The following is a 24,435-nucleotide window of genomic DNA, read 5'->3' as shown; positions in this document are numbered from 1 at the left end:
GGCAGGGTTGTGTCTTACTGATTTGTACACATCTTGGCACTGAAACACAGTAGGCCCTTAATCAGGGTTACTTACATCAGTGAAGTAGTCTCTCAGAAGGTGAGTAAATGACATTTAAAGAGCAGTCATTGGAATTTCGGCTGCTCTGGCAAACAACCATTTGGGGAAGTTTTTGACTTAACTGCATATAAGACTCTTAGATTTTTAAGGAAAAAAGATGCCTATCCTCATGCCCGGTCCTGGGGAGCTAGGTGGTGTTCTGATTAATACAATAAATTCCTGGCCCTCAACACCAATTTTTGCTTGGTTTATTTCTTTTCTCCTGGAAACTTTCAGAGTGAAAACCTTTAGCCGAAAAAACAATTTAACAAGATAGACATTTAGTTCAATAGAAGAATTTTCCTGGTGTGAAAAAATAAATTACAAAAAGGACTTTGCTTCTGAAAGATAATTAATAAAAACCTTCCCATGTGACGACAAATCTGACATCTTGTCTGCACACCGGCAGGGAAGAAAGTGGGGAGAGGTGCCCGGTGAGAAGAAAATGCTCCACTTCACAGCGAGACCCAGCCGGGCTGGTAATTATTTCTAAGCAGGAAAAGGTCATAGTCTAGTTGTTCAGTTGACACAACATCCGGCCCGGATGTGTGTTTATTCACATTGGTGAGGTCTCTCTGATTTCAGGGATAAATATTGTTGGAATGTGAGGAATCACTGTGACCCCCTCCTGGACATTTGCACACAATGTGTTTACAAAATGTCTCCCTGTGCTCAGATACGCTGCTCATGTTGTCACAGTCTGAATAATAGGTCCCTAAATACGTCCATCACCCAATTCCCAGAGCAGGAGATGGTGCCTGGATTACAGGTGAGCATGATTCATCAGAGCAGTCCCCCAAGGGAACCAGGAGGAGTCCAAGTGAGGAACAGAAGGTGGTGGGAAGAGGAAGAAGAGAGGTGGACAGCAGCAGGTGAGGCGAGGCTGTGCCATGGGCTTCAGAGATGGAAGGGGAGGAAACAGATTCTCCTGAAGGAACACAGCCCAGTGGACCCATTTTAGACTCCATGACTGGAAGATCATAAGTGGTCCTTAAGCCACCAGGGTTGTGGTATGCTGTTACAGCAGCAATGTGAAACTAATACATGAAGCCAGAGCCTGAGGACTAGGTGGTTTCCGTTGAGACGTGATCCAGGAAGCAGGAGTGGGGACAGGAGGAGGAAGAGAAGAGATGTGAGGAGGAATCACGATGGTCACTCCTGCAGGCAGCCAGGGATCCACCTGTCATCCTCAAGGGGCACACTCAATCGCTCTCAGAAGTGTCTGGACAAAGACAGGAAGTGAGTAGGACCTAAGTCTCCTGTCCATCATTCCCATGAGGTTGGGGTTTCGTGTAGACCAGTTTCCGGGGCCTGGCTCCTGTTAGGTGTTCATTATTCATCAGTTAACTTCTCGGGGGTACCAGGGCTCACCCAAGATGTCCTCACTCAGGGGCTCCTTTGCTGACCTGAGGCACAAGTCTTACCTGGAACTTGGGACCACTGATTTAATTAACAGCATTTCATAAGTAGACACAAAGGCCACCAACTCTGGGTAGCACTGCCTCTGGTTTTTAGTCTTCCTAATTTATTAATTTGGATTCTTGCAAGACGGTGTTATCCTTTTGAATTTTTAACTTGAGCCTAGTGAATTAATCCTGCAATTTCAACAGGAAAGAGTTAATTTCATCTTGACAAAAATTGTGATTTCATTGAGTGGATTGTTTGGCTCCCTTTTAGCCAGATTCCAGAAGGACAGGCATTGTCTATTCAGTCCTATTTTGAGACAACACAACACCTTCAAATAATCTTGTAAACAACCCAGAGCTTGTTATCCCTGCCAAATTGCTCCCTGTTTCTTGAACTGACGTGCCATGGTATTTGTATTTACCAAACTCCTACATGGAACATTCTTTCTTGTACTTTGCCACTTCAAAAAATTCCATTGTCTTTCCAATGGCCTTATTTGTGACATTACCAAGTCCTCATCCGTGCCCCTTCATATTAATAATAGAAATGCTAGCACGTGGCACATACTGTGAACCAGTTTCTGTCCTAAACCCTTTGATTTCTGAGCCCCACAACCAATAGGAAGAGAGATGATTATTAGTTATATTATGCAAATAAGGGAACTAAGGTACAGGGAAGTTAAGTAACTTGCCCAAAACAGCACAGCAATAAATGACTGTCTTGAACTCGGCAGTCTAGTTAAAAAGTCTTTGCTCTGAGAAACTTCCTAAGGAATTCTGAATAGATGGAAGTACATGATACGTTAGTATGACATTAGCTGCCTGCGTGTCTGTCTTGGTTTATTAAGGCCTTTGTTTATTTCTCCATCTCTGGCATTAACCCAGAGACTGGCAGATATTAGTCATTTAGAATTTTGACTAAGGGTATTAATAAAACAGCAAACCCAGTGCCTCTAGCATAACAGATCAAAATGCGCTATAATGTAAGGAACAATTATTAAGACAAAAGAATAGGGGCTACCGGCGGGGGTCACAGTGCAGTGGTAGAGTGCTTGCCTAGCATGTGTGAGGTACTGGGTTCGATTCTCAACACCACATATAAATAAATAAAATAAAGGTCCATTCACAACTTAAAAAAAAAAGCAAAAAAGAGGGAAGGGCTATGCCTCTTTCAGCTCAGGAAAGGAGCATGCAGGCCAGTTCTTGCTACAGTCTTGTCAAAGGGCTTTGGGGTCACGAACTCCTTTCCTTTGGTAAGTCCATCTGCCTCAACTTCCCTCTACCTTCCCTGCCTTTTCCTCTCCCTATTGATTTGCCCAGATTACATTTATAACTTGAAAATCCAAGTAAATAACCAGCATCTTCTGAGTGTCTAGGGTGAAGATGGTGTCATGCTGACTGTGAGTTTTCTGTAGCTGTGGTGACAATTTGCCATACCTTTAGCAACTTGAAACACCGATGTATTATACAAGTTTCCCCTATTTTCATTGGTGCACTATAGTTGGGCATGATGGTGGGAGTCGTTATATATTCGTACATGCACACGATACAGCAATATAATTTGTTCAGTATCACTCCCCAGTCTTTCCCCTTCCCTCTCCCTCCCCCTGGTCCCTTTCCTCTGCTCTTATGATCTCCTTTTGATTTTCATGAGATCCTCCAACCTGTTTCTTTTTTCTTTCCCAGATCCCACTAATGAGAGAAAACATACAACCCTTGACCTTCTGAGCTTGTCTTATGTTGCTTAACATAACATTCTCAAGTTGCATCCATTTTCCTCCAGATGACACAATTCCATCCTTTTCTATGGCTCAATATAACTCCACTGTGTATATGCACACATTTTCTTTAGCCCCCCTTTCATTGACAGACACCTAGGCTGGTTCCACCGTGGTTATTGTGAATTGTGCTGCTATAAACACGGGCATTCATGCATTGATACAGTACGCTGACTTTAATTTAAAGGCCACAAGTCCAAATGCGTGTTGCTGGGCTAACATCAAGGTATCGGCTGCAGGGCTGAAACCTTTTCTGTGATCCCTGGAGGAGAACCCTCCTTTGTTGTTCTTGCACTTTCTAGCTACTAGAGGCCACCAAATCCCTTGGCTCCAGGCCCTTTTCTCCATCTTCAAAGCCAGCAGTATATCCTATGTCCTCTCACACCACATCCTCTGCCTGTCCTTTCATTATTACATCTCTCTCTTTGAGTCTTTCCTCTGTTTTCAAAGATTCCTGTGATTGAATCCATCCAGTGCAGACTCTATGACAGTCATCCTGTTTTAAGACCAATGGCCATCACCCTTTATTCCCCTCTGGTGAGCACATCCTGGGGACCATTATTCCATCTCCTCTGGTCTTTATTGTCTTGTCAGCGCCTCCCAGCAGCTGCACACTGTGGATGGCTTTATGGTCGACCTACCAAAGAGAACCTGGTCACTGGTCCTGGGGCAACAGTTTGCCAAAAGTCAGAGAAATGGCCAGACTCAGATGAGTTTTGGCTTCTGGTCCCCCACTTTTCCAGATCATTGCAACTTCCCTTTTAGTAATTTGAAGGAAAGATGTCAGGTTTCACTGAAGTAGAAGTAAGGTCCGGGGGCCAGGGTGTCGGATTCCACTTGCGCATGAAAGCAACAGCTGGACTCGCCAGTGAGTTCTCTCCTCTGGCCTCCCCTGGAATCAAAATAATCTCCAAGTGTCTGCTACCTTAATGGCCAGGAAGGTGACAGCTGTTCTACCTCCCTGAGGCTCTAAGTCATCAGGACCATGGTAAGGAAGTCAGAGTCGGCAAGAGCACCCCTGAAGACGTGAGTTTGCACTACATGTGTGCACACGTGAGCACATGCGTGTGTGCATGTGTGGGTGCACATGTGGGTCCTAGAAATGTTCCTTTCCTCTGTGCTCTCCCTGGCGACAATGTGCCTTCATAAATCCTTCCAGAACTCTGGGCTCTTGGTCCACAGGAGGATAAAGAATCAATCACAATGTAGTACCCTAACATTTTTATATCCTCCAACTCTGAGGAAGTGGCCTTTCTTCTCTACCAATCTAAACCTCCCAACTGATTCCCGTAGACCAACTTTGACAAGAGAAACCGGAGGTGTTTGTGGCAGGGATAAAGTAGCTGTCCATCCAGCTAATAGCAAATGCAGAGTGAGCCGGCGGCAGGAGAAGGAGGCGCTGGGAGATTGGAAAATGCTGGTCGGGCTGGCTCAAGAGAGGGTGCCCTCTGAGGTGGCTGCCAGCCTGTGGAGATAATTATTTGTGGCAGGACGTTTCTTTTCACTTTTGACTGCTTTGGGGACAGTTACATTCAGCTTTTCTTTTAGTGCTACTTTTTCTCCCTGGGCACCGGATGAGTCTGCAGTGAGCTGGGTGGCGGGCGTCTGCCGAAGTCCTTGCATGCTAAGCATTCTGGGGGCAGGGAGCTGCTGTGACAGGCACCCCCACGTCAGTGACGTGACACAGCAGGTCGATGCTCCCTGCTGGTGGCTCTCCTGGGCACCCGTCATCTGCCCAGTGGCTGACTTCTGGGCTCTTGCTCTGGATGACCCCAGTGCCTTGGGAGTCCTTCCTTCTGTTTTCATGGTAGGGCAAGAGAGGCTCCTGTAGGACACGTCAGGGGCTGCGCCGAGCCGTGGTGACAGTCCTTCCACCCTCAGTCTTGGTCGGTCCCATGGCCCATATTACTTCAGTGGAGTCAGCAGCATGACACGTTGGTATCATGGTCACGCGTGTGGAGATGGCATGATGGTCCTTGGCTGTCCCAATGCCCAAAGCATGGGTGGCGACCTCCGGTGCCGGAGGGGCCAGTGAGTGGCACCCGAGTCCAGCGAGCAGGAACAGGGAGCAGTGCCACAGGACAGCTCCAAAAGCCCACTCCTTGGAACCTGGTGATCAGCTTCGGGACACAGAGCTCGGGCCACCCCAGCCATAGCTGGGGGCCATGCTGGTCACACGTCTGCCGGTTGGCAGCCCACGGTCTGCGAGAGGACATGCACTCCAAAGTAGGCTCCACTCTCGAATCGGAACCTGTCAGGACAAGCGAGCCCCCGCCCCAGCCCGCTACTTTTAAGAGACAAAGCTCTGTGCTGCCTCAAAGAAATGGAAGCGAAAGAGAGAAATGAGGGTGATGGGAGGTCACGCTCGGGTGCGCGGTGTCCTTCCACAGGGCCAGCCGTCCCGACGTTCTCGCGGCACAGCCGACCCAGCACACCAAGGCTGCTCTTCCACTCTGGGACTCGCGTCCCTGCTGTTGCCGTTGGCCTGCTTCTGAGCACAGTTATGCACTGAACAGTTTTATAGTACAACAAATAATATTCTAGAGATAAATGTCAGTGTCTGCCCCAGGGAATATCAGTGAATCATGCTGTTAGAGATAACAATAAGCATTAATTGAGCAGTTATTACGTGCCAGGTGCTACTTACGTCTCTTTACAATAATTAACTCTATCCTCAAGATATCCTGCAAAATGCCAGTGTTACTCCTGTTTTACATTCAAGGAAACTGAGGCACAGGTTCCTTGTCCCCTGTCACTCTACCAGTTGAACCGGGATTTGTACCGAACCAGCAAGGCTCAGAACTATGTTCCTTGTCTGCGGAGACATAACTCTGCTTTCAGGGCAGGCAGATTGTAATTTTCCAGTAATAGAAACCCTTTGGTGATCATAAAATTTGATAATTGTCATGCTTTCAAAGGTATATTTGTTACCTATTGTTTATGAGGGGCAAGCTAATGCATAAGCGAACACAAGAACGATAGAGAAAGACCACTATTATGGTGGCATTAAAGATAAACTCAGAACACCCACAGCATATATTCCAGCAGAGTTAAAAAGGGTTTGGGGAACAGTACGTCTAGGTCCTGTCTTCACAAGCGTGATGTCTGATAGTGCCAGAGAAGGGCTCGCCTGGTTCTGGAACGATGTTCCGGGGCTATTCTACCACAATGATGGATCATGCTTTCTGTCTCACCCCCTAACTTAGCGGGATTGAAATTGAAGAGTGGGTCCCCATGCTGAGTTCACAAACAGACACCGTTTGAATCCTGCTAAACTGTCAGTGGGGGCTAGAGGTACCTATAACGCTCTAGCATGTTTGACCAACAACAAATCCAGCTTTGGGGAAGCGCTCAGTTGGTCTGGACTCTTTCTTCAAAGGCAGTTCTGTAATTCTATAATTCTGGAGATGTGTTACTGATACCTAGAGAGAAAAGAGGATGGATGCTAAAGAAGCAGAGCGTGCTGCTTCAAGATCAGCCGCCATCCTGCCGCTTGTCCAGCCGGTTCTCACTCTTTTTTCTTTTTTTTTTTTTGGTGCTGGGGATTGAACCCAGGGCCTCATGCATGCAAGGCAAGCACTCTGCCAACTGAGCTATTTCCCCAGCCCCGGTTCTCACTCTTGATCTCCAGGAGCAAAGGTCCTTCTGGGGGTTTGATCCCCTCCTCTGCGCCCCAGCTTTGACACGCTCCCGAAGGGACTGTGCCACGCTCTGCCGGCTGCGCTCCTGTTCTGGGTCACGATCCTGTCATGCTGAACGTGGACTGACCGCTTTTCCAGGCCCTGCCTGTCTGATTTCTTTCCGTGACTGTCCCTATCAAATCCACAGGGCCACGCTCAGTGCACGCCTCACCTTCCTTGCTTCCCTAGATGAGAAAACCCAAGTGCAGAGCAGGCGTGAAACACGCCATGTCACAGGGTCAGAGAAGGGTGGAGCCAAAATGTCCCCGGGTCCTTGCGTTTAATGGCTACATTATCGTGTGTCCTTAAAAGTTCCTGCCCAGTATCTGGCCAAGCCCTAACTGAATCCTTGGAGTTCAGCAAGTCTGTGAGTGAGCAGGTGAGTGGGTGAGCGAATGATGTGACAAGCTCTTACCTCTCTGAGTCACCCTGCCTGCCTGCTGTGTACTCAAACCTTTCCCCTGAATTTTGACTGGTAGAGGGACTGATGCAAGAATTTGCAGACAACAATATACCTTTGGGAAGTTTCTGATTCCACCCCGCTAAAGGTCAGCCATTGGAAAAGGGTCATATTTTTGTCCTTTATAATTCTAGAGGAAACCTGAATAGACCGTGGCAGGGCTTCATGACAGACTGAGCCACAGGAAGACAAGACGAAGGACAGTCCCCCACAGAGTACTGAGCTCCACTTGCTCCTGGAGAGCTGTGCGTGGCATCCCTGGGGAAGTTGCATCTCCCTTAGTGCGTACAGGGTGACTAGTTTGTGGTCTGGGATTTGAGGGCAGAATTAGCCAATTAGAAGGCCATGTTCAGTTGTAGGCACAGGGGGCCCGGGGGCAACCTTCACCCGCTGGCTGTTTAACCAAATTAGCATCGGCCAGTTATAGATTTTCTGCTTGCAAAATAGCAAATTACTCTGAGTTCTGAAGCTGCCTAAAATAGCATATGTGCCACTCAGGATGCCAGCGGTTCCATTGCCTCAGAAGCGATCTGCCAGAGCCATGTCTCAGGACAAGGCCACGCTTCACACGCATAGTTGCAGGACTCGGGACTCCAGCATGCTCTGCCCTCCGGTCTGAGAAGGAAGATGTCGACCAGGGTGGTGGCACTTTGATTTCAACTCCCCTGATGTGGCCGGGGCCGGCTGCATCATGAACCTCCTGAGATTGATTCTCGCCCCCATTCCTTGGGGTTCAGTGGATTTCAGAAGGCTGGTATTTAGAGAGGTGCCCTGATTCCACAGCTGCCTTTCGTACCCACCTTTGAGTTTGCTGGCGGGATGATGATGGGCTTTCTTCAGCTGCCTGTGTGCCGTGGTTAAGAACGTGGGGTCCAGTATCAGAGTCCGGTTTCCTCAGAAACAGATGCCCAGCCAAGGAGTTGGGCACAAGTAGTGGATCTGGAGGACTGGCCTCAGGAAAATGCTGACAGGGTGAGGAAACAAGCCAAGGAAGAGAAAGGAGACTCGGGCCAGAGACATGGTGGGTGGGAGGGTTGGAGCTCAGATCCAAGTGGAAACTGGGAGGCGACAGGTGCCTCCCATCATCTCACTTGCAGGGAGAGGGAGCCGGTGTTCGCACCCATCCTACCGGCCTGTGTTTTAGGGATGCTCCTGAACATGACGATTCCCAAACACTTTGACTGATACCGTGGTCACCGTGAAGTAGTCTTCCACAGTTTCTAGAAACATTCTTGGGGAAAAAAAACTAAAAAAACAAACAAACAAACAAAAAAAACCCACAAAGTCCTTCCTTACATGGAAGGTCTAAGGGCTTAGACTGTGTATAGACGTAGAGGAAATTTAGACCTGAGCTCAAGTCCTGACTCAACCCAGCCCAGCCGTAGATCCGGGGCCAGCTGTTGACCTTGCTAAAGCTTTAGGTCCCTCCTCTGTAGACTATCCCCTATATTAGTACATACTTCACAGAGCACTGAAGGGATTAAATGAAATCGTACATAGATAGTCAGCTTAGCACAGCTCCTGCCATGTGATAAGGGCTCAAAAATGTCAGGTTTCCTTGTGAAGCATTATGGGGTATATTATTCTCTGTGCCAGTGTGTGTGGTACTCAGTGTAAACAGGTGAGGAAAAGAGGTGAGGCCTATCCTCATGAGGCTTATGGTCTTTGCTTACTAAACTGTTACCCACGTTACACCTTGGCCTAGAACGGTATCATATACCTTGATATTTCAAAGCATATAACCTGACTTTCTGACTGACGGATATAAAAAGTAGCCTAAGGTTTTGCAAAGATAAAATTGAGCCTTTGGAAGAAATTATAAATTTAAAATTTCATGGTAGCCAAAATTCAGAAAAGTAAAAAGAGGTAAAATTAATTTTAACAATATATGTATTTAGCCCCACATGTAAGTATTCAGTTCAATATGTAGTTAATGTAAGATTATAGTTAGATATTTCTATTGTTTATCTTGTTTAGTTATCAAAATCCATTTTTTTTTTTTATTCCTTCAGTGTTTAAGTTTTGGACCAGCTGCATTTCAGGTGCTCAGTAGCCACCTGTGGCTCATGGCCACCATATTGGACCATGTTCCAGGAATAATGGGCCTTGGATCCTTTTAGAAGTAACATCCAAAGGAAACATCCCCTTCTCTTTTCCTTCCTCTTCGTAGATGACAGTGCTCCTTTGCATGTATGAAAGTGAAGTTGGTTTTAACTTGGGCATCACAGGAAATTGACAGTTTCTATAATGAAATTTCACACATGGAGACCATGGTGAGATTCTTAGCAGGTGTAAAAATCTGACGATGTTATTTCTTTAACTGCAACTTAATGGAAGCTGCAGCAGCTGTTCCCCTTTGTGGGTTTTCCAGATCTCATTGCCAAAACGAGTTGTTGGCAGACCCAGGAGAGGTATCAACTTGCCTCTTCATTTGGGAACTGAAATTAAAACCTCAGCTCATTTCTATAAGTTGCAGATTTGGTAAAAGTTAGCAGGGCAAACACATAAGCCGCTATTAAAATATTGATGGCCTTGATTTCCTCAGGTGCTGCTGCTAACATCTGCAGAAGATTTGGACTGCACTCCTGGATTCCAGCAGAAAGTGTTGCGCATCAATCAGCCAGCTGAATTCATCGAGGACCAGTCGATTCTAAACTGTAAGCAGGACACTTTGGGCCCAGTCTCACACTGGAATTCGCTGGTGTCTGGGACTGTGTCTCAAGATGCAGTGTCTCCTACACTACTGTTTTCTGATCATGTTTCTTCTGTCACTGACTCACCCAGGGTGGAAGCGCCTGAACTGGAGACTTGCAGCTTAGAGGTTAATAGAGTGGCGTGTCTCTCTTTTCAGTATTTTATCATCAGTGGGCATTTCTGCAGGGCTCCCAGAAAAGGGGACTTGCAGCTCCTGTGTGAGTTCTACAGTATGTAAAGGAAATGAAATCCATTTTCCCTGGGCAGACCCCAAGAGCAAAATCACTGCCTTCCTGTAGATTGCAGTCCTACCTCTAGTTTCTCATACATAGCATTAGATCAAAGTAATGGCGAGAGCATGATATTGGCTGCTGGGATTTTTTGACATAAGAATCAAAAATTCTTATTCTTGAAGCTGATAAGAGCGTCCTCAGAAAGATTCAAAACCTCTCCTGTTTGTTCTGTGGATTAAATTCAAATCCCCCCAAATTCCAATTGATTTCCTTAAAATGTGCATCCCTCAGATACGTGGTTATGATCCCTTCCTATTTTTAACACTAACATCACGTTACTCTATCTTTAGGGGGAACAGGGTAGATTGCTAAATGCACATCAAGCCTGGCGTCTGCACAGGAGCATTTAAAACTGAGGGTGGGCGTAACCATTTAATTTTAGGCTCTTGAGCATTGTTCTTTAACACGTGGGAATAAAGGGGATGTGGACCGTGGTCTAACGTGGTCGGATGCTTCAAGGCCCCTTTAACAAAGGGACGCTGCACCTTTGGCCTCACGGTCTCAGGGCTGCCTTCCAGGCTGCCTCTTTCCTTGGCTCCTGTGGCATGTGACTGGTGCTTTTAATAAAAGGGGACACGCACACACACACAAACACACAATGGCCCTCCTGATTGTGAGGCTGCTAAGCATTTTAAGAGAGGAGAGGAACACGGTAATGAAGATGCAGTGTGGAGCATCAGGGGGCATCCAGGGTGCAGCCCGCACACATCTTGATGCAATTTCACCAATGAAATCACCTCGATAATTAGAGTCCGTCATGGCAAGGTGCAGGATGGGCACAGTAAGTGAATTCCAATATGTGATTTCCTGGTAATTTGATCCCTGCATGTGACTCTGGGGTCAAGCCACCAGGAGCCCTCATTTGTCTTTTGATTTTTGTATTTATCAGAATCAATATATTTCAAATGGAACTTGATTTGTGAGAACGATTTTTCTCACTCTCCCTCCTGCTCTCTCCTGTTTTGTCTGCCTGATTCTGTCTGTCTGTCTGCCCCTCTCTCTTAATTTTTTCCAAGTGATTATCCCAAATGGCATCTATGTTAACATGCTTGGAAATGCGAAGCCACCCTGAGTATGGAAATTAATAGAGTTGGTATGCAAAGCAGGCCCATAAATGTGATTGCTTCTGTAATCTTCACGACACCAAACAGCTTTTAATTCACCACTGAGAAGCTGGAAACAATCATACTTTGGGGGATCTTTTTAATTTAAACTAGGCCATACTGTACATTTCAATATCATAGCTTTGTGTGGGCCCGTGTGTATGTGTGTGTTTAATCCCCTAAGTAATTAAGTGGGTTATGGCTGCTGCTTCTGTGTCAGCTAGTAAATGCTAAATGAGACTGGGTTGATTATCAGTGATGGCGCATCCAGGAAAAGTCAGTGACACAGGAATTGAGGCCATTGACAATTTTATGCTTGTGTGTGTTGTTAGGTCAGCAAAATCTGATTAGCCCCTGTCAGTGAAATTGTATGTCCACATGTAATGCTGGAGTCAACACGAAACCCAGCAGATCTGTGAGGGAGTGTTCAGTTCATTTCAAAGCGGTGAGCGCAGGTGGCCGTGAGGCAGGCTGTGCGTGAAGGTGGATTGCCTCAGTGAAGAGAAAGTTGTCCCAGACTCGAGATCACCCACTGAGTGTTGCTTACAAAACCTGGGTCTCCATAAGTAGCATTGTTCTGTGCACAAGAGGAAATCAAGAGCCAAACATACTGAACATGCTTTCCCACATGTCCAACCAAGATTTTAAGCCACCGCCCCCCCCCCAATCTCCTCTCTCTTGCCTTCATTCTTAGTTGTTTCCCTGCATTTCCTTACAAATAAACACTGACTCCTCTGTCTCAGAGAGTGTGACTGACCAAGACAGGAGCGAGTAGGGTGTGCTCTTAGAACACCCTCTGACTCAGGCTGACTCCTGAACGAAGGATGGAAAGACTCAGAACCAGACCACGTTAGAACACGTGGCTGCCTGAGTTTGCCTGTGGAAGACCAGGAGACGGTTAGGATGCTTCCATGGCATCGCCACAGGTGGGTGCTAACAGGAGCCAGGTGGGCAATACCATCTTGGGTCCCCTCGATCACATGTGCGCTTTGTATCGTTCCTTTATCTTGGCAATATTTTAGAGTTCCGACTGCTGATCGCCGTGAAGTTTTGTGTTCCAGAAGGTGTAAACACAGCGGAATCTATCAATTGACATCTACGCTCTGCACTGTGCCATAAAGTTATCTCTCTGCCTGACAGATGTCCCGTATCTGCCTACACCCTGGACTTGAATTAACCAATCCTGTGTTCAGCTTTTAGCCGCTTACCGGGAATGTTTATTCTGTCCGTGGCTTCCCACTCTCTTTGTTCTGACAGTAATATTTCCTTTTATCCTTTTTCATCTTCTTCCTCGATTCTGGGTGACTTATCTCTTTCTGCTTTAACTCTTTCTAATGGCCACCTCCACTCCTTTTATTTCCCTAATATTTTATTCACTGTTCTCTTCGATACATCTTTCCCTCAGTTGTTCTAAAGCCTTTTATTTTCTTCACATCCAAATAACTCTTTATTCTACTCTCCTTTCCACTAACTAGACTTGCTTTCTTCTTTAAAAGGCCATTTTTCAACAAGCTGCCAGGATCAAAACACAGCACCCCTGTTTCTTCTCATGTAACCAGCAGAGTTCTTCTGTTGTATCTTTCACAATGTGATGCAAAGTCCCCAACTCAGGATAACTTGGGGAAAACTTTCTTGACTTCATCTCCATCTTGAAAGGAAAGCTGGAAAGATATGGTTATTTCTGTTTTAAAATGAGAATCACAGGGGGGAAAGGGGAGATGGCTTAGAAATAAATACTCAAAAAGGAGGCGTCCATCCAAGGTCTTGGACTCAAGGGAGGAATCTGTCTGGAGGGTCTCCTAGAGGCCCCTGGCACCTAGAAGCTCTCACACAGCCTGGTGGTGGCTCTTTCTCTTCCTGCACATGAAAAGCATGTTATTCCAGTAGTCATCTGGACACCGCTGGAGCTGGCCGGTAGCCCTGGCCACCTAGATCAGAAAACCTCCAGGCCTACAGAACAGCTCATCTGGATGACTGACCAGGTACCCAGCCAGAATGGAAAAATAACAATTGATAAACCCTCACTATCATGTAAAACAGAAGATCCTGCCCTGTCCCCATCAGCTCAGACAGACATTCCTGGCACTAGGAAGTAGGGATGTGATCCTGAGTTCCCTGAGGGAAATCATACTCATGAGCCTCCAGCCTGTACCAGGGATATGTGTCCAGCCTCCAGTGTCCAGGATGAGTACCCTATTGGCCACCCATCCTCTACCAGGACTGGAATATTCTTTTCCCCTTCTCTTCACGGGTCACTCTTCTTGTTCCACGTACACACTAACACAGAGAAACATCACGATTCTAAGTTTATCTACAATTCAACTTGTTTAATCACTTCTAATAAAGAAACGGTATCAGTCAGAACAGGCTATGCTATGCTGCGGTAGCAAACAGCCCCAGTGACCTAACACAAGCAATGCTCACTTCTCATCCATCCACGTCATGCAGATGCCGGCCAGCCCGCTCTCCTAGATCTTCCCATCCCCAGTGTGAGCTGGTAGATGGAGTCAAGGAAGAGAGTGCTCAGTCATCAGCTTAAAAGTGACATGTATCATTTCCTTCCACTCCATTGGTAGACCTGGTTTTGTAGTCAACCTACTGCAAATGGGGCTGGAAACTGTGGAGGAGCTCACTGGAACAGATACACTACCAGCCTCTGTGTAGATCCTAATAAAATGATGTTGCCTGGCTCAAAAACAGACCCTGGGAGAGATGGAAATGGAACACAGGAAGACAATTATCTCTGAGGAAGCAGGGCCCGTGCAGGACAGAGCTGGTCAGTGTAGGCAGGACAGCAAGGTCATGGCCCGTGTCGGTGTCCTGCTGCTCACCCAGTGGTGTCCTCTTCCTCCCTGCTGTCCTTAGAAACACCCGGGAGGCGTCTTCACCTTCTGATCCTTCTAATAAAGATGGGCTTCAATTGCTTCCTCCTGAGGATTATGTGTGACCATAAGCGAGTCATTTGAACCCTCCGAGTGCGAATGACCTCATCTCTGAAGGATGGTGGCAATCCCAGTTCAGCTACAGCTGCTCCAACAAGGGTCGAAGCCATGTGTAGAATTTACCTGTGAGTAAACAGGCGCCGCTTTCAGCCCTGAAGTCACGCGTCCCTTGTTATCATCGTCGTGGTCATTCCCAGATCGTAGGTGGGTACAGTGTCCTCACCCTCTGAACCCAGCCCTGGAGAGGACAGATCACGTGGACCATGAACGACCCGCCCCGAGGAGGCCGCGTCCACAGCACTGGTTCCAGGACGTTGCAACTTCATGGATGAATACAACTCTTACCATTTTTTTTTTAAACTTGGATTGATGAGAGTATTTTCTTTAAAAAAAAAAAAATGCTAATACTGAATATGAAAGAAAAAAAGGAAGTACCTGGAGAGAGGGAAAACACTGCAATTTACTTTCAAACGGAATTCTCTCTTAAAGGTCATTTGTCATCAAGAAAAATAAAAGGATGAGGGACTAATTACTGAAGAAAAGGCAGTCAGTCCTTGGGTTGAATTGTGCTGTTTGAAAGCGTACCAGATGTCCCCGCTGACCACTTGTCACGGAAACCGCTGGCCCGTGGCATTGGATATCACTCTGCACTCTTTCTGGTGTTCTTCTGAAGTTTCGCCATTTAGTCAGCCTTTTCGTTGCTGGAAACAAAAGACCTGACAAGAACAATTAGAGAAGGAGAAGTTTATCTGGGGGCTCCTCGTGTCAGAGGGCCCAGCCCATAGACAGCCAGCGCCAGGCCTCAGGGCTCAGTGTGAGGCCGCACAGCAGGGTGGAGAGCGGGGTGCAGGGACATCACACCAGGAAGCAGAGAGAATGCTCAGCTCGTCAAGGACAAAATGTGCCCCCAAAGGCACACCCCCAGTGCCCACCTCCCCAGCCACACCCTACCCACCTTCAGTTACCACTCAGTTCATCCCGTCAGGAGATGAATTCACTGGGTCAAGACTCTCATAACCCAGTCGTTTGACCTCTGAATATTCTTGCATTGTCTCACATATGAACTTTGAGGGGACATCTAATATCTGGACCATAACACTGTTGGTTTTCCTGCGGAGGAGGGGGTAATTCCTAGGAAACTTCTTTATGAAGGGCCACACGCATTACTGACAGAAGAAAGACCATTTCTGGAAAACACTAGTGTGAATACCTGTTAGGGACAGATCTGGGGACGCATGGTACTGCTGATGCTGATGTCCGTAGCCTTGAGATTTGACCTTGACTGCATCCTCCCCAGGTGCTGGGTGTTCCTCAAACCTCACAGCAGCCCTCAGGGGAAAGGCACCTCATGTGCCCATTTTAAGAGGGGACACCTAAGGCAGACCCAGGTGAAGCAATTTTCCCAGACTGGTATCACTTATAGCTGATGGTGTCAAGATTCGAACCCAAGATCCCCTTAGAGCCGATGGTGTCTAGAAGAAACCCGGATTCCAGGGCGCTGGTGCTTTTCCAGAGTCCTCGGGTGTCCCTCTTTACCGCATATTTTTCTGTTTTGTAGCCAACTTCACTCTTCCTCTGTGATACAGAAAAAGTCGCTATTTTTGTTTTGGATGGATGCAGTGGTGAATTGTCAATGACCCTCCGTCTCCCCACGGGTCCCTCTCACAGGACATTTCCTGGCCGTGCCACTGTGACACTGACCTTACTTAGCAGCCAGGTCATCCATGAGTGCATGAGGTTGCATTAATCATATTTATACTTAACATACATGAGTCATGGCTTCTGAGGTGTTCTTAATTGACTATAAATCAAACAGGGACTTGAAAAATGAAGGCAATTAATGGAAAAGCCATGTGAGGGGTGTTCTGCCTCCCAACACTGGCAGTGCATCGCCAGTGAGTTAAGTGTCAAAACAAAGGCCCTGTTGACCCTGCAGAAAAGGCTCCACCTGGACGGTAATAAACAGGGCAGCTCTCCCAACTGGCAGCTGGAGAACCGTGTTTCCCGATTCACGCTGACTTGGGCTTTTGTCTGTCCGTATTTTCTGTTCTAGAGAACTTCCTAAGTTCTTTTGTTTTTTGCCTTCAGATTTGTGACTTTAAACAAATAATGAGTTTTTAAACAGAATTTCCTTTCCACTTTCTGGCCATCCTTCACACTAGCTAACATTTATTGACCCTCTGCTTGGGAGGCTGATTAACTGATTAGTGAAAGTATTTAATGTCACCTGTCCTGCAGTCTGCATAGAGCCGAACAAGGTTGGGGTTTCAAGTGGCTTATTTGTTTCAAGCTGTCATGATGTGCCAAGGAAAATTGTTCTGGTGCCACCTAGCTCATTCCATCATTAGGAAGTTGATTATACTTTGGGTTACGATGTGGTTCCCTTTTGCATTATTAAGACTTTTCTCAGATCAACAGAGTCTGCAGAAATACAATATTTCCGTAGGTTTTCCCTTCCCCCCACCAATGTATTTATAACAGTCTCACAATCAATTAATATTTCTTAGGATCCTCCTACATGCATCATTATTAATTACCCTACAGGCATGAAATGTTAGAGTTAACCGACTGTGGGATAAGACATGATGGCTCACACACACCAGGAAGAGACATCATGGGAACTGGAAAGCCCACCCTGGAACGTGGGTCCCACAGTGCAGGATGGGGCATGCACGAGGGAACAGTGAGAGGCTTCACCAGATGAAGACCAGGAAGCAGATGGAGCTCTTGGAATAAGTTTTCTTATCAGTAGGATAAACAAGACAAATAGACTCGAGGTGTCACTCTGCTGGCCCTGAACCAATTGCTCCACAGCTATGTCCTGTCTGGCCGCTCAGGGTGGAATCTGAAGTGTTTAATGAAGGATTTGGTCATCAACATTGAGAATTTCACTGTTTAAAATCTCCCACTTCTGAGCAGGCTTGGGCCTCCAAAATACAAAGCCTCAAGGCAGACCAAGCCCAAGGTCAGCCCATCATCAGCAGAGGCAGGCACACTGGGCAAAAACGAAGCCAAACCTAACAAAATCCCCACCCGGGAAATGAACCATCCAAGGGCAGCAACCTCATAGGTGGCTCTGAGGACTGTCGACCTGTGCACGGGGCTGCGGTCCAGCCTGGTCCATGGTGAGCCGTGGAACTCCAGCTGCCAAAAACACTGCAGAGTAATTGTAGCCAAGGCCTTCCCTGTGGCCTCCCTCTCTGCTCTCTCCAGCAGTAGCCTCATTTACCCTGCCTGCTCTTTATAGCAATTGAAGTTCACTTCCCTGCAGTGTCCACTGCTTCTAAGAATGGTGTGTGGGTCCAGTAACATGCCACCAGAGATGCAGCATGTGTGCTTCTTCTCTCAGATCATTGCTGTTAGTGACAGGAGCTGTCATTCGTAGTCAAAGAAACAGAGGGCAGCACTAGGAGATGAAAGGCCCAGACTGGCTGCATTGACCAGGGGACCATGTGGTCAGATCATGTGTCTGGCTTTCTGAGAGTTCAGAATAGGAGGCAGATGAAAGGGGAAAGTGGCATGGCTCAGGCTGGCCTGGGGCCATTTCAGAAGTTCAGAGATGGGGTGGTTGAGATGTTTCAGAGGAGTGCTAAGGCAGGCAACTAGGAGAGAGGTAATATTAAAGAGAGGTGGAATCACCGGAGTCTTTTCCCAGTTCAAACACTGACTTTTATGATTCATTTCCTCCTTGGACTTCTGTTACCTCATTTATGCAATGAGAGTGTCAGAGCTATTTTGGTTATAATTAATAATAACTCAATTTCAGCTAGCTTCAGCAAAAACATATAAAACTATCATCTCACATGATTGAAAATTTTAAGGTTTGAGTTGGCTCCAGCAACACCTGGATCTAAAAACTCTAATGATGTCATCGATATGGCCTCTCTTTCCTCAGCTGGGTTTATTATAGTGCTTCACTCTCAGAGGGGTTCCTTCCAAGATGGCTGCCAGCACCTTGAGTCCTATTGTTCTTCCAGTTCAACAGTCCAGAGCCTCTCATTTTCATGTGTTCCAGCAAATATCTCATGGCTACTCTGCACCAGCTTGGGTCATGTGCCCACCCTTGAGTCAATCAAAGAGCCTGAGAAGATTCCATACTCCTACTGACCTTGGGAAATGGAGAGATTGTTCCTGAGATAAGAAAATGATGCTGAGCTGTCATAAGCAGGACAGTCCCTCACAATGGTGCTCTACTCTGTTGCTAAGACCCTGTAGTACTAACATTATGTGACTGCAGGCTGCGCTCCATGCATGAGGATTTTGAGAATCCAGAACACACACAAATGCAAATGTCTTTTAGGTAGCAGGGGACAGGGACAGCTATCACATCATGCCAGGTTTCTCGCTGGTGATGCTGGTGAGCAGATTGCTTAATTAAGACTGTCAAATTCTAAGAGCTGCCATATGGCCTCACTCTTCAACCTGTTGAGTGCCTTCACTCACATGGTCTTAGAGCTGTTATAAATCTCTTTTATTTCTGTTTTTCTTCAAGGGATTAAGAATACAGGAACATACGGATATACAGGAGCATCTCCTAATTTAAGGTATTAGAACCACATGAATTGGGCTGCTTAATGAGGAAGGCAGCAAGATATAAATTGGGAAAGATTAAGCATGGCTTTAAATAGTTTGAGAAGCAGAAGATCTTATTATCCTGTTACAGATCCACTTCACACAGATGCTGATAATCACGGTGCCCTCTGTCTGTCCTATTTGCCTTGGTTTTCATGGAAATCTCATGTTTGCTGGAGAACAAAAGTGCAAGAGGTACAAATGCTTGCCAAAGTTTTCCCAAGTATTCTTGTATTTGAGAAAATTCATATATGGAATGTGGACAGGAAAGGAATGACATAGCATGAGTCGATGTCATTCATTTAGCCTTTTATTCAAGACCTACCTTATGCCAGACCCCGTGCCAACTGTGAGGAAGAAAGCTTTGGACCAGATCAGATGGGTTCTCCTGTGCTGGAATTTCCCTTGCAGTGAAAAGGGAGAGATGTGCTGGAAGGACACCTAAGAGCACAGGCAGATGATGTTTGGCCAGAGGATGATCCATGCTGTGAAGGAAGGCAGACCAGCTGCTGGGATAGAGGTTGAGAGTGGCTGATGCAAAGTGGTCAGTCAAAGCAGTTTTCTCTGAGAAGCCAGGACCTGAACTATGAGAAGGTACCAGCCAGCTGAAGACAAGGTGGAAAGACACCCAGGCACAGGGACCAACCCTCACAAAAACCTTCAGGTGGAATAGACTTTCCAATTTAATGATCCAAAAAGGGCTACCATTTTATCCATAGAACCATATCAACTACTCTGTAAGCAAGATTATGAACCCCAGTTTAGAGACAAGGGCATAGAGGGTGACTAGAGTCAAAGATTGTGCAGGCGGTGTCAGTGCTAGAAGGTGCTCTGCGGTTGCCTGACTCCAGAGCCCATGCTCCTTTGCACGGAATGCTGCAGTGATGGAGTCTCTCCCACGGGGAGGCATTCCTGGCTTTTCCTCCTGGTCTTTGACAGCTTCACAGGGCCATCTGTGTGAGCTCCTGAGTCCCTTTGCTTGTCTTAAATGTCCTTAATGGGTGGTATTTCTAGTCACCCAACCCTCCAGCTCTTCATTGTCCTCCTCTGAAACTGGAGGTAATAGTCAATGGTTAAACAAGATGGCACCTGCTGAGGGCTCAGGGCGGCACCTGCCACATGCAAGCTCTAGATAAAGGTTGGTTGATATCATCATTTGAAGAACGAGGCCAGGGAGGGGAATGTCTGTTGAATGGGCAGTGCCAGTATCTACCAAAGGCAGCACAGAGAGTCTCCAAAAAGGCTTCGCTCCTCTCAGAGGGAACACATTCTCCTAATTCCTAAGACTCCCTTCAGGCACGGTCCTTCTTACTGTCCTCCCTCATGCTTGGTCTCTTTGGGGCAAATGTTTTTTAAACACGTGATCTTGGAAAAGTATTCTAGATGCGATTCCTCCTAAGCACGGATCCAGATGTGCCGTGGTGTCAGAGAGGTCCTAAAGTGGCCAAGCTGCATATCGTCACCTCCGCTGCTGGGTCTGGGGCAGCACCAGACTGGAACAGACTGATATCTCAGTAGTGAGACATGAATGTTCACCCTCAGCAGGATAAATAAAGACCATAGATAACATCAGGTCAGCTCAGGCGGGGTTGTGCTGCCAAGTGAATTATGGAAAAACTCTTGGTATGCTGACTGCCTTGGATTTTGGAATTGTAGACTGCACCCTTTCGGAGACTATTCTTGTGAAAAGCCACCAGCCTCCATCTGCACAGACATTCAGGTGGCCTCTTCTCATTCCCAGCTGCTTCCGGAGGAGCAGAGTGTTGGGGCCCAGCCTAACCCCACAACCCTTCTCCTACTGGTGAGCAACTTGGTAAATGACATCTTGGCAGGCCACCTCTGTAAAGTGTCCAACTGCTGCACCAGCCGATTTCTTTCCCATTTGAAGCCAAAACAGTTGTCAGCCATCCAGATTCCACTGAACCGTGCATGTCAGCTGATTCTGAAGACCTCCCGGTGGGTCTATTTTTAGCTAAAAATGGTTTTAATTTTCATATGTATACGTTAAATTCCATGGGGGAAGGAGGGATTCCAAATGAGGAAACATTGATTCTGAATAACATGAAAGAAATAATTAGTGCTTGAAAAACAGTTCAAAATAGGAGTCAAACCCTCCAAGGAATATGGTTAGCACTGCATTTTTTCAGTGAAAGGAAGTTTGTTGAATTAAAGCAGAGAGTGAGGGTAAGTGGGGTAATCCTGCTAAGGAAGGCACTCGGTATCAAATTCTAGGTGCTAAGGAAGGGGAAGTGACTTGGACTAGAGAGGGTGGAAGTTAGAAAGCAACTGAAAGAGGCTCTTGGAATGCACGGCCAGGTGGCCAAGAAGTGCGAAGAGGGGCAGGGAGCATGTAGACAAGAACCAGGCCCTTGTCCACTCAGGGAGGCAAGAGAAGCAATAGCTCCTAGGCACAGGCGTTGTTAGGGTTCAGATATGAGGTGTCCCCCAAAAGCTCATGTGTGAGACCATGCAAGAATTTTCAGAGGAAATGATTAAATCCTAAGAGATGTAATCTGATCTGTTGATTGGTTCACCAGTACGGATGAGCTGGGTGGTCATTACAGGCAGGTCGGTGTGGCTGGAGGAAGTAGGTCCCTTGGGGTTTATATTTTGCCCTTGGTGAGCAGAGCTCTCTCTCTGCTTCCTGGCTGTCATGAACTGAGCTGCTTTCCTCTGCCACGTCTTCCACCATGATATTCCGCATCGCTTCCGGCCCAGAGCTGCGGATGCTGTCGCCCATGGACTAAACCTCTGAAACCGTGAGGCAAGATAAAGTTTTCCTCCTCTCCATTGTCCTTGTCAGGCATTTTGGTCACAGCCCTGAAAAGCTGGCTGAAACAAGCATGGAGTCTGTGGCTGGCGCCTTTCACTACCCTAGAGCTCCCCCCGTCAGGAGCAGGACCGAGGCAGCTCCAGCAGAGAGGGGCCTAAGCCAAGGGGTATGTGCAGGTTGGGACAGGATCAGGAGCTGCCTGCTCTGCTTCCTGCATGGTGCACTTCAGCCTTTATTTCCCACCACTTACAATGGTGGCCACACACTTCTCAGGGATGGCTGTGTCCTGCCACCTGTGCCTGAGGAGAGGGTGAGCAGCTCTGGGAAAGTCCTGTGTCAGCTACAGTGACATTTGCTGACTGAGCGAGGGTTCTCACAAACCCTGACTAACTCAAGACTTTGAAGAAAGGGATTTAATTAAAATGAAAGGGAATCCTGTCGTTCACAGTTTTATCCAAAAACCCAATGAGGAGGCCTCAGAAAGAATGAGCCCTGGAGGCCCCAGGGTTTCAGCAACAGGAACTCACAGCAAACGGCCAGGCTTTTCCAAACTTTTTAAGTGAGAGACTGGATCCATTTCGTTTTGTTTTATATTAATACATTACAGTCTTATACTTTTGTGTAAGAAAAAAAGTCAAATGTAATCTTCAAAAAGTTAAAAATGTGACTTGCTTATAGATATAAACTGAACACATGTGAAAGATATTATTGAATTCAACAATTAACAGGCAAACAGATAAAATAAGTATGTTACAAAAGATATATGAAGAGCTCGATATTTGTAAGTAATTCAGTACTAAAAGAAGGGGTATTAGAGGCAGTTTGCAGGTCACATTGGTTAATGTCCCACGGGGCAAACAACTGTGGGCTCTGGAGTAATCTTTTCTACTGAATATTGCTGGACTCTCTAGTAGACAGAAATCTGTAAATGAATTTCAGTAAGTCTGCAGTCTTCAATGAGTAGTGAACGTGAGGTGAGCAGATCACACTTTTGTAGGTAATTAAATAATCCTTGAGTGGATGTGTTGGTGCCTCGTGTCTGACACTGAAAGAATATGGCACCCACCTTTTTATCTTATTCTCAATTCTTAGCTACTTTTTTATTAATCATATAGTAAAATTGAATTACTATGAAAATTAAATTAAAAGCCAAAGACACACACAACATGAGCTTCTTAAAAATGCGACTTGACAGGCGCATGAATTCTCTGCCTCGTTGCTTTCAATTCGTGTACTGACCTTGTCATGGCTCCTTCTCCAGAGGTCAGGCATCAGTCTGTGGACCATGTTGTCAGTCTTAGGACATCTTTATAGGAGCAGCTTAGCTCCTATTCCTTTCCGTTTGGGGTCTCTCCAGTTGAGCTCCTGGAAGAGGAGTTGATGGCCTTGGCATTGGGTCAAGAGTCCATTCTGTGGCCTGGTCATTGGAAGCTCATCCCTTAAGGAGGCGGTTCTGAACAAGCACAAAACAGCATCCAGACAGTTCCTGAGTTCTGAGGGCTGGTCCAAACCAGGAGGGCCTGGGCAGAGTTGCTTTCTGGCCAGAGGGAAATGTGCCTGTAGGCCACAAGAAGGCACTGTCTGACTCCCCCATGTGAATCTTGTGCCCAGCAGCTCACATGTCCATGACAAGGCAGCAACTCCCCAGAGCATTGCCAGATGATTCCTGAGAATGAGACAGAGCTTTGTCTGTTAGAACCCACATCCACAGCACCTTGACAGGGCCTGGCAGTGCTGTCCGAGTTGGAAGTCAGAATGGGCATCCACAGGGCCGGTGGGGAGGGCTCAGCCCCAGCTGACTGGCACTGGTAGCATGCACAGCATACTGACTCAGGATTGCTAGGTGTAGCAGGGTGCGGTGCAGACGTGAGCCTTATAAGTGGGTTATTGTTTGATAAATGAGCTATTTGTCTAACTGAGCAGAGTGTTGATGCAGATAAATTGATCTGCATGAATTTCCTGACACAAATAACAGATTTTTTTTGGTGTAGAGTCTTATCTTTCTTGGGCAAAGTTTGCTGAGAACGAACAGTTAAGCCAGGTTGACACAGGCGGCCTCAGTTCTTGGGTGAAGAACTCCGCCATGAGGATTAGGTGGTCTCACTTCTTGGTTCCTGGCAGTTTGTGTTTGTCTTAAGTTAGCATTTTTGGAACTTCTTCTATGGAAACACTGTTCTACAGAATGGTATTAGGAATGCAATGGAGGCAAGTGTTTGGCTAAATCTGAGGAAGACTGGAGATTGGTTTTCTTTTCCCCACCTGCAGGGCCTCTCAGATCTTTGCAATGTGAAAATGCACAGTGAACATTCTAGAGGGTATGCAGACGTATTCCAGAAACTCACCCGCTTCCTAGTCTAAAATGAGCTCATTCAGTCCTCCCGAAACAGCAGTTTGACCCATACCCACCCTTATCAATACAAGGTGGGATTAATTTTCTGTCTTATTCTTTGTCATTCTATTGAGCTAATGGGAAATAAGCTATAGAGTAGAAGCTTTGAAATGTCTTCCACAGCATAATGGCCCTGGTTTGGGCCTAGAGGCAGTCTTCGGATACACAGAGGCATCCGTACCTCTCTCCCTCTGCAGCAGAATCCCCAAGTTCTGTCACCCCCCCATTCAAAGTATCCCTGGTGGA

The 24,435-nt window shown here is 46.7% G+C and overlaps 1 protein-coding gene across 1 annotated transcript in view; it reads left to right on the top strand.

Moving 5' to 3' along the window:
* CDH13 (cadherin 13) overlaps positions 1–24,435 on the top strand; it is a 906,077-nt gene that overhangs the window by 189,749 nt on the left and 691,893 nt on the right. Inside the window, exon 2 of the mRNA XM_079116937.1 lies at positions 9,969–10,080. Coding sequence (XP_078973063.1) covers positions 9,969–10,080 — 112 coding nt within the window. The remainder of the gene's footprint in view (positions 1–9,968; positions 10,081–24,435) is intronic.

Source organism: Sciurus vulgaris (assembly GCF_902686455.1).
Source record: "Sciurus vulgaris genome assembly, chromosome: 17".
NCBI classification, from domain to species: Eukaryota; Metazoa; Chordata; class Mammalia; order Rodentia; family Sciuridae; genus Sciurus; species Sciurus vulgaris.
This window is presented reverse-complemented; position numbering and strand designations above follow the sequence as displayed.